Below are 14,455 nucleotides of genomic sequence, written 5' to 3' on the forward strand. Positions count from 1 at the left end.
ATGGAGGAGTTGAGAGAATTTCCTTATCTAACACACCTGAATGAGTCTTAAGTCTGATTTCTTCTGCCAACAATTCACTAACTACTGATTCAACATTAGGAAGGGGGGAACGATGCAAAATACCCCCACGAAGGCCCTCAAAATCATCACGAAGAGCCATTAGAAACCAAACCAGACGTTGCTCCTCTCTTTGATCAATGTATGCTTTGACAGCTTTCAACTCAGGTGATTCCATAAGAGCCAATTGATCCCACAGATTAGTCATTGCCGAATAGAATTCCTGAATGGTCATACTGCTCTGCTTAAGGGCTCTAATATCACTTTCTAACTGATAACGTTTTGCAAAGTTAGACTGAACATACAAACGTTTCAAGTGATCCCAAATCTCTTTAGCAGTATCATATTTTGCTAGTTGTACTCCTATAGACAACTCAACAGAATTATTAATCCAAGTAATAATTTTTGAATTACTAACATTCCATGTTTTCAGATCTTTTGCATATTGAGTTTCATTCTTTTTATCTGTAGGCTTAACAGAAGTTCCATCAACAAAATCTCACATATCTTTTCCAATCAAAAAAATTTTCATCACATAACTCCAATAAGAGTAATTTTGTCCATTGAGGTGAACACTAACAGCTTGAAGAGAATCATCCTTAACACCAGCCATAACAAATAATGACAGGAAAATACGACAAACACAATCACTACAAAGTAAATTAAGGATAACCTGATGCTATGAGAGCACGATTTCTCCCTCTCCAGATGTCGTTTCGTCGATCCGACCGTTGAAGACGAAGACCTAAATGTTGCGAACTTGCTGTCCAAAAATCAGCCCGATCCAACGGTTAACGATGCGCAATCGATATTTTTCTGAGACTGATTTAACAAAATCGGGAATAGGGTTACTCTTCTCTTTTCTCTTTTGGTAGCTGTCTTTCCTATCAAAATAGTCTCTCTCTTATCTACGGTAGATCCCAAAATTAACCAAAGCTCTTTGATACCATGTTAACAATGAAAAGAGGAAGAAGAGAAACAATTACTCTAGGGTTTCATAACATATAATGAACCAAACTAAAGTTAATAGGGTTACAATGAGTATATATAGAGGAAAATAGAAAATATCTAAAATACCCTTACTACTAATATATAATAATATTATCTAATAATCAAGATAATTAATTAGTCCCACCAAGATTGTTATTTCTAGTAAACTCAAAGCCATAGCATGATAAGAAGACCGTGTGCATTAGTCTTGAATCTTGAGTGATGAAGTTGCTTCAATCATGATAAGGAAGTAGTACATGTTACTGATAATAGATCATTTAATCGCAGTTACGGATGTAATGATATTCGTACATGTTACTAATAAATAGTACATATTACTAAAGTTGCTTCGGTCAATAAACTATGAATCATTTAATTTTGAAATCAGTACATGATACTGATAGATGAAGTGTCAAGAAGAACAAAGTTGAAATTGGCTCAAACATATCATCTATCAGTAACTAGTACCCCGCGACTTTAGCAACGAGTAATGATATTTGTATCCGCGATTTTAATTAAATGATGACATTGTTTCAATCAATCATGATAAGGTACTTTACAATGTCATATGAGTTTGATTTTGATTTATATGACATAAGTCACTTATAAGTATATTAATGATCACATTAACAAGAAAATCACTAACAATTAGTAAGTCATCCACTAATATAAATATTCATGACACCATTTTATTTTTTCAATACAATATTAATTAATTTATTTAAATTTTATTTGGAAATTAATATTGTATGTGTCACTTTCAAGTGATTACTCTTTTCATCTCAAAATATAAATAAAAAATGAATTTATTTAGTGCAAAATCAAATACATCAACTTTTTTGTTTATATTGTAAAACAAAGGGAATATATTTTACTATATATTTATAACAATTGTTAATATTCAATAATTAACTAGGAACACACTTTTAAAAAATTTAATATAAGTTTTAATTTATTTTTTTATCTATAGAAAAAATTTAGAGAGAATGTAGAAATGAAAAATGAGAGGAAGAGTTATATTTATAGGAGAACAATGACGCTTTATGGCGTCCAAAATAACCATAAAATTGGACTTTTGTGGCAGCCTTTGTAGCCAGAAAAATTGACTTTGTGGCGGCCAAAGCAACCATAAATGCCAACGGTAAACTACACTTTTTGTGAGAGTTTTTGCCGTCACAAACGAGTGACTTTGTGGCGACATTTGCAGTCACAAAGGAGTAACTTTGTGGCGGCTTTTGCCCTCATAAATGTGTGATTTTGTGGCGGTCTAAGCCCTCCCAAAGGCTCAACGGTGTAATTTTGTAAGGGTTTTTTCCGTCACAAATAACAACAAATTTGAATTTTAATATTTGTGAGGGTTTTTTCAATCAGTAATTTATGAGGAGTTTTTTCAGCCACAAAATATTTTATAAGTTGGCCACAAAATGAGTATTTTCTTGTAATGTTATTAATACTACTCTCTAAGCAAAAAAAAAAAACAAAAACAAATATCTAGTTAAAGTAAATTTGACAAGAGTTAATATTATAATTGTTTATGATTGATCATATATTTATATATAATATCAACCATTAATTTGTTTATCAACTATTCACATTATTCGCTTTATTTTTTGAAGTAAGAGTCCATTCTAATTAAAGCGTTTGACAAAAGTATGAGTAAATCATTATTTTGGTCCCTAAATATGCAAGACGTTGTCGCTTTGATTCCTGATCCAGCCAAAAATTCAAATTAGTCGCAATTCATCCAAACATATGTCAATTTTGTCTCTATCATTAAGTTAACTATTAACATTGTTAACTTGATGACGTGAACATTATGTGACATATGATGTGTCATTCTCTCATTGTGTTGTTGAGTAGGAAGAGACTAAAATTACGAATTCTCCATCTTCCTTCCTCCAATTTCTTCTTCTTATAGAAGAAGAAATTAAGGGAAAAAGATGAAAAAAAAAGAATAAATTGATGCAAGAAGAAATTGTGATTTTTTTGTAAAAAAAGTTAGTATTATTGTCATTTTAGGATTATAGTGAGATAGAGACATATATGTCATTAATCGTTCAGTTAATTTAATATCACTAAATTTAATCAATAACTAATATAAAAAAACAAAGTCATATAAAACAAAAATGGTACGTTATCAGTGGAGTTTGTGCAACAATAAGCACAAGTAATAGTCAAATGAATCGATTAAAGTTAGAATCAAACTCATCTAAAATATAAACAATTAAATAATAGATGAATAGCTAACATTAAATATAATATGTATATTTTACTCACTTTATTCGGCGCTTAGTTGAGAGGAACCAAATTCTTCAAGTTAGACACTTCAAGTCATGATAATCCTTGTTACGACCAATTGGTCAACACGAGCAATTACGTGGAAAAGTCATAAATCAAACGCGTAAATTGATTTCAGTCCCTTCCCAAACAGGTACTCTTCCAGACCATAGAAGCATAAGAACAAAAAACTTGGATATGGTTGAGCTATTTTTTCTGACTCCTCCGTTTTCTTCTTCGTTTCAATTTTAACTTCCATATGGTTGAGCCAACTTCATTTTTGTTCTTCTTCACACTTCATCTATCACTAATAACAGGTACTAATTTATACTCTTCTTTTAGTCCTCATTTATGGTAAATTAATTAACAAATACTTTCACCAAATCATATATAAGTAATGTTTAGACTAGAACTTTTCAAATTATTTTAAACTATATATTGAGTTAAGTACCTTTCTGTTTTTGCAGTTGTAATTTCAGCAAAGTTCACTATAGTTAACCAATGCAACTACACAGTATGGCCAGCTTCATATAACACCAGTGGAAGCGCACCACTTGCAACCACCGGTTTCGTTTTACAATCCGGTGAGAATTCCACCGTCACAGCACCGGCTAATTGGAACGGCCGTTTCTGGGGCCGGACTCTCTGTACGACGGATTCCGCCTCCGGAAACTTCTCCTGCGTCACAGGCGACTGTGGATCCGGAAAAATAGCATGCGGCGGCCGTAGTGGATCGCCGCCTGTGACGCTAGCGGAGTTCTCAATAAACAGTTTCAACAATCAAGACTTTTATGATGTAAGCTTAGTTGACGGTTATAACGTCCCGATGGATGTGATTCCGTTAAGTAACTCTGGAAAGTGTAAAAGCACGGGTTGTCCTACGGATCTGAATGCGGTGTGTCCAACGGAGTTGAAAGTAACGGAAAATGGGATAGTTGTGGCGTGTCAGGGTCCTTGTGCTGCTTTCAATTTGCAGTTTTTTTGTTGTGTTGGGAATCATTCAACTCCAGAGACTTGTGAACCAAGTGTGTATGCTCAGATATTCAAAAAGGCATGTCCTCAAGCATATAGTTATGCTTATGATGATAATAGCAGTACGTTCACTTGTGCGGCTACTGATTACCAAATCGTCTTTTGTCCTGCCTCAAATAATGCCAGGTTAGGGTCGGATTGGTTTTTTATTTTCTATATTAAAATTTTTTATTTTTCAATTATTAATTGAGTAAATTTTACTCTGTTTTATTATGAATTCATTAAATATAAAAAGATATTAATATGTATAAATAATTAAAAATAAAAATAATAAATTTAATTATTTTAAAATAATTTAAAAATTATAATTTATTAATTATAATAACTTTTGTAATAGTAGTTATCGATCGTCTCCAGTCAAAAAAGATAATTGATATTCGGAGGCATTAGTCAGCACGTGATCGACAGTAATATTTGCATCTAGTCCAGTCCTTCCACACATTCCGCGTAATATTTGAATCTTTGCTACTCTTATTTTATAAGTTCTTGTTCAACACTCTGTATATTTCATTCATTAAGATAGTAATGCATGTCAATATGAATGTATATAAGTTATTTAATCAATTTACAATTGGACCTGCCAAATCCAGATTGATAAGGTATATAAGTTATTTAACATTTGTAACTTATAGAATCAAAGTAGAACAAAAAAGTTTAAGGGATTAAAATAAAACCTCTTTTTTATTCTAGTATCCAACTCAACCCTATAAAATAATTTAAGAGATAAAAAGTGTAATCTAATCTAATTTAATTTATTTTATTATCATAAAATTATATTTTATTAATTACTACCTTTGGTCTCAATGTTAAGAAAATTGTTAAAGATTTTTTGATTCTATTTATAAGAAAAAGATGTGACTTTTAAGATACATTTATTATTTAAATGACTTTTTTTATCTCTATTTCATGTATGTCTTTTAAATATTAGTTAACGTATTTAATGTTTCACTTTTTTCTATGAAAGATTTACTTATAAAAATGTTCAAAAAGTGATAGTAATAAATTAATTAATTGATCTTGAGGTTTTTTATTTTTTTTCTTATGATTGGGACTAGAAGGAATATTTTATTAAATACAATTTGCTATTTTTTTAATAATTATTTAACATTAAATATTAGTTATAACTAAAATATTGTTCATAGAACCTTGTAGATTTTAGAATTTTATTATTTCACTTGTTTTTACTTAAAAATATCATTTATTTTATTGGTAATGTATCTTATGATTCGTAATAAAATCTTATTCATGATTCATAATACAAACCACATTAGATAATATGTAGATTTTGGTTTTCAGAAGTTATTTATGTTGCTAAATGTAAGACTTAGTTAACTAAATTTATAAGAAATAAGAAAACTAAAATTAAATTTGTTAGCAAATGATATAGTTTTTCGAATTTACCACTCACAAAAAATTACTAATTTATTTTTATAATTTTATGCAGCTCAGAATCATTGGATCAAGGTGGGAGTATTCCTGTTGGTGAATCACTTACTGCTGGTAGTGGGACAGCTCGATGGCTCTCTCCTTCAGGAGATTTTGCATTTGGGTTTTACCAACTTCCCAATGAGCTTTTCTTACTAGCTATATGGTATGATAAGATACAAACTGATGCTATAATTTGGTATGCAAATGGAGATATTCTTGCTCCTAAAGGATCAAGATTGGTATTAAATGATACTAGTGGGTTGGTGCTCACCAATCCTGGAGGTTCAGAGCTATGGAAATCAAATTTCCCATCAGGTACAATTTCTAATGGTTTAATGAATGATGTTGGAAACTTTCAATTGAGAGACAAAAATTCTGTGGCAATATGGGATAGTTTCAATCATCCTAGTGACACATTAGTTCCTAATCAAGTAATAGAGTTAAATGGCAATCTTTCTTCAAGACAAGGAGAGTTCAACTTCTCACAAGGAAAATTCAAACTTCATCTACAACAGGATGGGAATCTTGTGCTCAACGTTATAAATTTGCCAAGCAACTATAGTTATGATCCTTACTACAGTTCTGGCACCAATAGTAATGCTAAGAATCAAACAAATGTTGGTGAGCGTTTGATATTTGACAAATCAGGGTTTTTATATATAGAGAAAAAAGGAAGGGATAATTTTTCAATTATCAACCCAAATGAGACATTCTCAACAAATGACTTCTACTACAAAGCAACAATTAATTATGATGGAGTTTTCACCATAGCATTTTACCCTAAAGATCCAAAAAGAGGACAAAGTTGGGTTATTGCTAAGACTATACCAGAAAACATATGTTTGTATTCTTCATTCACAAATGGTGAAGGTGTATGTGGTTTTAATAGCATTTGCACCCTTACAAATGACCAAAGGCCAAATTGTACCTGCCCATATGGATATTCTCCAATTGATACATATAACATGTATGCTGGTTGCTTGCCAAATTTTCAAGTCATTTGTCAAGCTGGTGGTAATTGGGATTCACAAGATAATCTATATACGATGAAGGAATTACCAAATACTGATTGGCCTAAATCTGATTATGAAATAATAAGTCCATCTAGTTTACAAGAGTGTAAGGATTCATGTTTGCAAGATTGCTTATGTGTTTTGGTTTCTTTCAACCAAAGTTCCTGCTGGAAGAAGAAGCTTCCACTCTCTTATGGGAGGAATGATCAAGAAGTAAAAGGAATTTCTATCATGAAATTGATGAATAATGATCCTTTATCCTCCTTGCCAAATAAGAAAAAAGGTCATGATACTTTGATCATTGTGATTTCAGTTCTTTTAGGAAGCTCTGTGTTTGTAATTTTAACATTGTTTGGTGCAATATTTTTTGGGTTCCCCTACAACCGCAAGAAAATCAAAAGAAGTATAACTAACAAAAGTGTTGTTGGCAATAACTTGCGCAATTTTAGCTTCAAGGAAATTATTGAAGCAACAGGTAACTTTAGAGAAGAATTAGGAAGAGGATCTTGTAGCATTGTTTACAAAGGAACAATAGAGATGATGATTGGTGTGGCAGTTAAGAAACTAGATAAGTTGATCCAAGATAGTGAAAAGGAATTTCAGACTGAAATGAGTGTCATAGGCCAAACTCATCATAGGAATCTTGTTCGTCTTCTTGGTTATTGCAATGAGGGACAACATCGTATTTTGATATATGAGTTAATGAGCAATGGCACTTTAGCAAGCTTCATTTTCAGCCATTCAAAACCAAATTGGAACCAACGAGTCGAAATTGCCCTTGGGATTGCTAGAGGTCTTGTTTACCTGCATGAGGGATGTTACACTCAAATAATCCATTGTGATATAAAGCCACAAAATATACTTTTAGATGACCACTACAATGCCAGGATTTCAGATTTTGGATTGGCAAAGTTATTGTTGATTAATCAAAGCCACACTGAAACAGGAATTAGAGGAACCAAAGGGTATGTTGCACCAGATTGGTTTAGGAGTGCACCAATCACTGCTAAGGTTGATACTTATAGTTTTGGTGTATTATTGTTAGAGATCATATGTTGTAGGAAAAATGTAGAGAAAGAAATTTTTACTGATGAAAAAGGGATTTTAACTGATTGGGCTTATGATTGTTATAAGACTAAAAGACTTGACATTCTTCTAGACAAAGATATTGAGGTCGGTAATGACATGATGAGCTTGGAAAAGTTTGTGATGATTGTTATTTGGTGCATTCAAGAAGATCCTTCTCTTAGGCCAACAATGAAGGATGTTTTATTGATGCTAGAAGGAATTGTTGAAGTTGTAGTTCCCCCAAGTCCCTATCTATATGGTTCTGTAAGTTGTAATTGAAGTTTGTTTCCTTTGAATGATATTTTAGTCCTACCTTCTGTTTTATTTTCCATGATGTAGCTAGCTACACATTTAGTTTTATTCATATTGATTTATCATATCACATAGAAATTAAATTGGTTGTATTCATAAATAATGAGGAATTTATTGGATAGTATTTGTACAACAATTAGAAGCTATGTTTTTTCTTTTCAATATATACTTCCAAAATATTAGCTTTCATACTAAAAACATTCATAATAAGGTGTTTAATAGTGACATCCAAATGACTATGAAAATGTATAAACAATATAAACTCTATTTACAAAGTTAGTAATATTAAAAACATGATTGTTGTTAGATTTGTCTGAAGGGTTATAATTTGAGTTTCTATTTAGTGGGAACTAGTTGTTATGCTCCAATGGTTAGAAGTTTTGTGATTCGCCAATCTTCAGAGTTTAATAAATTAACATTTTATATACTATTTAATTAAAGAATTTTTAAATGGAAAATTAAACACTTAAGTGTTCACAAGATTTTCCAAAACATTTATTTCATAATATGACTACATTTTCAAACATAAAAATTATGTATTACAAACTAAATGTAACATAAACAATATTCAAAATTATATAAAAATAGTTGAGGGGAAAATACAGAAAGCGGAAGGGTATACGATGTCAATGTAAGCTTGACTTTACACCGTCATCCAATTAAATTATAATTTTGAGTCATATCAAAATTATATATTTTAATAATATTTAATTATGTATTTGTATCATAATAACTACCATTTTTTCTATTGCAAGTGTGGATGACTCTGTTATTATTTTTGGAAAATTTCAGGTTTCATCAATGTCAGCAAGGACGTTGTAACTATTAACATCAGTCAAATAATTGCTTGCACCATCATTGAATATTCTTTGTATTTGATAGTGACAACGGCTATCAACAAGATAAACAAGACGTGAGTAGAGAGAAAGAGAATAGAAATGAAAATAAAATTTTAGATTTATTCAGTTAATATAATTAAAATATTTTAAAAATTATATAATGGCAAAAATCGTGAAACTTAATTGAATGGCTAAGTAAATTAAATTATTTTACAATCTTTATGTATCTCTTTTAATTTCTGTTATTTACAATCTTTATGTATCTCTTTTAATTTCTGTTATTAAATACACGTGTAAAATAGGTTTACATCGATAATAGATATAAATTAAATTAAATATTAATTAATTTAAAATTTAAGTTAGAGAGATAATAAATTGAAATCAAATTTTTTGGTTAATAATAAATTTGGGAGAGAAGTCTAAGCTCGCACTGGAGAACAAACAACATTTTAAATCATTATGACAATTTTATGAGTGGAGATATCGTAAACAATATTTTAACATTTGAACTGAAGATCAAATCGAAAAGACTTGTAAGTCATAGTTTAATTGATTCAACCGATTGAATCACAGTTGAACCAGATAATAATAATTAAATATAATGTTAAACTTCATTATAATTAAATGAATTCATAATTTATAATTACAAAATTCATAAAATTCACCCACAAATACATAAAATAAATAATTTAATTTAAAAATAAGTATGTTTTACATTATGTCATACCTTAGAAATAAAGTGTTTAAAAAAAATATAGTAATAGATCTCTTAACCATGTGTTGCCCCAATATATTTTGTTCTAGTACAAGCCCAATACATTTACTTGTAAAACAATTTCAGAGGTTTCTATCATGCACCCCCACACCTGAACCTCTCACTCTCATCCTACATAAAATTACATTTTTGTCCTTTTTACTATCTGTAAAATCCTTAAAAATATTTAACACTCATTTTTTTCACCCCTCTTTTAAAATTTTACAAAATTTTCTTACCTTCGAAAGTATCAAAATATTTGAAATAGAAAAAGTAAATATCATTTGATAAATTTGAAATGTTCGAAATGAAGTTTTTTCAGAAATTGTTGAAACTTTCGAATGTTTTAAAATTTTCGAAATGAAATTTTCTAGATTGTTCAAACTTTCGAAGTTATGAAATGTTCGAAATGAAATTTTTCTAGAAATTGTTGAAACTTTTGAAATGAAATTTTTCCATATTGTTTAAACTTTCGAAGTTATGAAATGTTCGAAATGAAGTTTTTTTCAAAAATTGTTGAAACTTTTGAATTTTTTGATATGAAATTTTTCAGATATTGTTGAAACTTTTGAACATTTAGAAATTTTCGAGATGAAATTTTTCAGATTTTTCAAACTTTCAAGGATTTCAAAATTTTCGAAATGGAACCTTCGCAGGAATTTTAAAACTTTAGAATTGTTAGAAACTTTCAAAATTAACAATTTATTAAAGGTTTGGCCAGTATCTGAGCATTTTTAATTCTTGATATAAACTTTCTTTTTATATATTTTTTCATTTATATAAACTTTTAATTTTTTAATTTTAAAAGTTTCGAATATTTACTGTTTCGAAAGTTTTAAAAAAAAAACTAGAAATTAACAAAAATCTGGAGAAAAAAAAAAACCTATTTTGAAACTTTAATGTTATTCTAAAGGTTCGAAAATTTCAAAAATAATTGTTTTGAAATTATGAAAAATTCAAAATTAAAAAAAATTACTTACTTTTTATATTTCGAATGGTGGGGTAATTTCTATAAAGTTTTGAAAGAGGGGTTGAAAAAATGAGTGCTTAATTTTTTTGAGGGTTTTATAGATAGTAATATATAACAAAAATATAATTTCAAGTGAGGTGAGGGTGAGAGGTTAAGGTGTGATGGTGCATGGTAGAAACCTCAAAATCTCAACTCTAGTTCCATAATAATATAATATTCACATAATCTATTATTTCTTCTTTTTCTTCTTGTATGGGGTCGTACAATGTTCATTTGCTACTTCTCATCGCATCTCTCTCATGTTTTAATGTTTTTTCGTATTCCATTAATTTCATGTTCAACCTTCCCTCTCTATGTTATGTTCTTTACTTTGTCTCAAATTATTTTAGGAGTGAAATATCTATTTTTTTGAACCGGCCGGTTCTTGAAACTGTCTCCTTTTTGTCCGTTTTATCGGTTACTTCCGATTCAAAAAGTTTTTTTCCAATTTTTCATGACTAGCAGTTCAGACGACTGAATTGAATTGTATCAAATCTTGGTTCCCCAAGTTTCTAGTTCGACTGCCTTGTTCGATTGTCCGATCCAATTTTAAAAACATTGATTACGAGACCAAATAAAATTACAAATGTAGTGTCCAAAAGTTTACATAAGCTTACATGTCATTCATACACTTGAGAATTTAAGTAAGCTCACATGTCATTCATACACTTGAGAACCGTACAAAAGCATTTCATGGATACCTATTCAACCCCGCCAATAACGTTTCAACAACTGTACTTATTTGTTGCAAGTAATAATTAAAATGATAGTACCGAGTGTCGAAATCACGGATTACGTTATACTATCGAATTATATTTAATTACTAAAATTGAAAAAGAAATTTTCGAATTGATTGAAATAATTTTTAAAACTAACAAGAGTAATAGTATGAAACTTTTATAATAAGGAAACTGTCAAAGATGAGTTTCACTTCGAATCCAACCTTAGTTTCTAATTTGATCTTAGTTACTAAATTTATTTACTAAACTATTATCGAATTCTCTTTACTATTCTTGCCCTAATTCCTTAGTGACAAAACCTTTAATTCCAAAGTAACCCTGAATTCCTTAGTGGATTTAAGATTAGAATTAAGCTTTATAGTACAAGAATTCTCTTATTAAACTATTGTTTATGCAAATAATCCAATTGGTTTCATGGTCTGCATCTATCTCTAGACTACAATATCATGAATGTCTCATCTCAAGCATTTGTAAAGTTCACTTCCGTTTCAAAATGAGAATCATAAAACAGTTTAAAGTTGATCAAACAATAAAAAGCAGTAAACACAAAGATAAGAAAAATAATTCAATAAATTCACTCATATAACTAGATATCAAATCAGACAAATAAGCTAGGGGAGTTCAAGTGCTTCTGCAAAGAATAAAATTGACCAAATACTGCAGAAATACACCATGCGCAACCATTTGCGCTCCAGCGCACAATATTTATTGTCTGATTTTACTGCATTTTTCTCGTCGTTTGAGTCTGAATTTGGTTCCAATGTCTTTAAAAAAGTTGTAGCTATTGATATTAGCTTTCATTTGCACTTGGTTTGACTCCAATTAGACATCTGCAATCCCATATATGGTTGAAATACTCCACATAAATCATGTTAATTTTTCACAAAAAATTCAGCATTGTGCTAGAATAACGAAACAATATATATCTACAAATAATCTTTACTTAATCAAAAAAATAAAAATCTAAACATTTCATTAAATCCAATAACTAAAATCAACAAACTATATCATATAACTACTTAAATTAACTAATTATTAAAGATAAATAACACTAAAAACAATAAACAATATGGATATGATGAACTATCACCAGCACATAATAAATAAGAGACGGATAACCTACAAATAATTTTCCATAGATATACATTTAGAATAAAATACTTATATTAAAAAGGTAACTTAGTCTCTGTCCATTAATATTCTAAAAAAAATCACTAAACATTCTATAATTTAAATTTTCTCTCATATTTAAATATTTATTTTTACTCTTTAAATTTAAATCTTTTCTGCTAGCTATTAAAAAAAATATTATTACAAATAAATAATATTTTTAATCAATAAAATAACTACTATCTCATCACATAATTAATATTTCAAACATCAAATCGTAAAACATTCTATAAATTATAATATTCACTTAGTTACTATGATTTTTATGTGCAATGAACCAACCAAAGTTACTCACTTGTCATTTATAAGATTGTTACTAAAGATGTGACTCAAAGAATTAGATGTATCATTCCTTATGTTGTTGCTAATAATCATATTAACTTTGTTCTTAATAGGGGTACCATTGATAATATTCTTATTTTGTAAGAAACGATTCATCACACTCTTAATCATATGAACCAAAAAAAGGCTTTATGATTTTGAAATTATACATGAAGAAGACTTATGATCGTATCAAATATGATAGTCTATCTCACCTTTATATGTCAAATCATATTTGTAAATTGATTTAGTCATATCTTTTTTGCCTATGAGCATAACTAATTGGTGTCCCCACATTCAGCTTCAAGACTACGAGAGGTCTTAGACAAAAAGATAATTTGTTACATTATATTTTGGTTCTTGTTTTGGAGAGATTTGGCCACCATATATATGATAAAGTTAGTAAAGAAAGTTCGGAACCTCTATCCTTTGGTAGAGGAAGAGGTCTTTATCTCATATTTGTTTTGCAAGTAACTTAGTGTTAGTTAATACGCATGTACCAAATGAGTCCCATTAAAGATATCATGGATTGCTTTTGTGCTAGATCTGGTCAAAAGATCAATCATAAAAATAGAAATTATTTTTCTCAAAAAATGTTGTTGAGCATAATGTTGTGATGCTTAGTCAGAGCATTGACATTGATCCTACACATGACCTTGGGACTTATATGGGCACACCTATGGTCCATCATATAATTTCTCACAACTCTTTTACTTTTATTTTAAATAATATGCACATGAAGTTATCTATGTGGAAAACTAATAATAATTTGTCTTTTGTAGGAAAAGTTAATCTTGAATAGCCTTCATTGTCTTGCATCCATTGTTATTATGGAAACTTCAATTATTCCTGTTTCAGTGTGTGAAGAGGTTGAAAAGATTTGTTGATATTTTATTTGGGGTTCCACCACTTCTAGTCAGAGGAGGATGGCCTTGGCTTTAAAAATATTTGCATGCTTAATCAAACTTATATATATAAACTAGCATAGCAAATGGTGGCTAACCCAAGTAAGCTTTGGGTGAAAGTGATGAGAACCATGTATAATTGTGACTCTCTTTCAATGCCTCTAATCACTCCCATAAGTAATTATTCCAATATTTGGAATGTTTTCTCTTGTGTTTGGGATAAAGGCAAACCTCACATCAGTTGGACTTTAATTGTCATGGTACTCGTTTTAAAGAGAGATATTTGGAGTCTGAATATTTGTGCGCCTGAAAATCATTATGCATTATCCATCACTCTTGCTTATCAATTAATTTGTGAAAATGGTCCTTATAGTACTGATTCTCATTTCTTATTTAAATAATGTAGGCTTGATTTAGCACTATAGATTTTTTATACTTTTAAAATAAAAATATAATTTATAATAAAAACAAATTTATTGATTAAAAATATATGAATATAAATACCTTATAAGATAACACTACTAATAATATAGCATGAAA

The 14,455-nt window shown here is 29.5% G+C and overlaps 1 protein-coding gene and 1 long non-coding RNA gene across 3 annotated transcripts; one reads left to right on the forward strand and one right to left on the reverse strand.

Annotated features, from left to right (window-relative positions):
* Positions 1-3,188: 3,188 nt before the first annotated feature.
* LOC113786870 (uncharacterized) lies at positions 3,189-3,916 on the reverse strand. The gene is made up of 2 exons (XR_003473182.2): positions 3,776-3,916; positions 3,189-3,631 (listed from the first exon to the last, which is right to left on the reverse strand). It is a non-coding gene; the product is annotated as an uncharacterized lncRNA (long non-coding RNA).
* LOC101491401 (pathogenesis-related thaumatin-like protein 3.5) lies at positions 3,502-9,154 on the forward strand. 2 transcript variants are annotated; one of them, XM_004488746.3, is made up of 4 exons: positions 3,502-3,641; positions 3,792-4,482; positions 5,801-8,129; positions 8,970-9,154. In XM_004488746.3, exons 1-4 carry the CDS (start codon positions 3,584-3,586, stop codon positions 8,997-8,999), a joined length of 3,108 nt encoding a protein of 1,035 aa, XP_004488803.2. In that variant the 5' UTR covers positions 3,502-3,583; the 3' UTR covers positions 9,000-9,154. The 2 variants fall into 2 exon arrangements, with proteins under 2 accessions (XP_004488803.2, XP_027190991.1); XM_027335190.2 differs by lacking the exon at positions 8,970-9,154 and having other exon boundaries at positions 5,806-5,991.
* Positions 9,155-14,455: the final 5,301 nt, after the last annotated feature.

Source organism: Cicer arietinum, chromosome 1 (genome assembly GCF_000331145.2).
Source record: "Cicer arietinum cultivar CDC Frontier isolate Library 1 chromosome 1, Cicar.CDCFrontier_v2.0, whole genome shotgun sequence".
In the NCBI taxonomy this organism is placed as follows: domain Eukaryota; kingdom Viridiplantae; phylum Streptophyta; class Magnoliopsida; order Fabales; family Fabaceae; genus Cicer; species Cicer arietinum.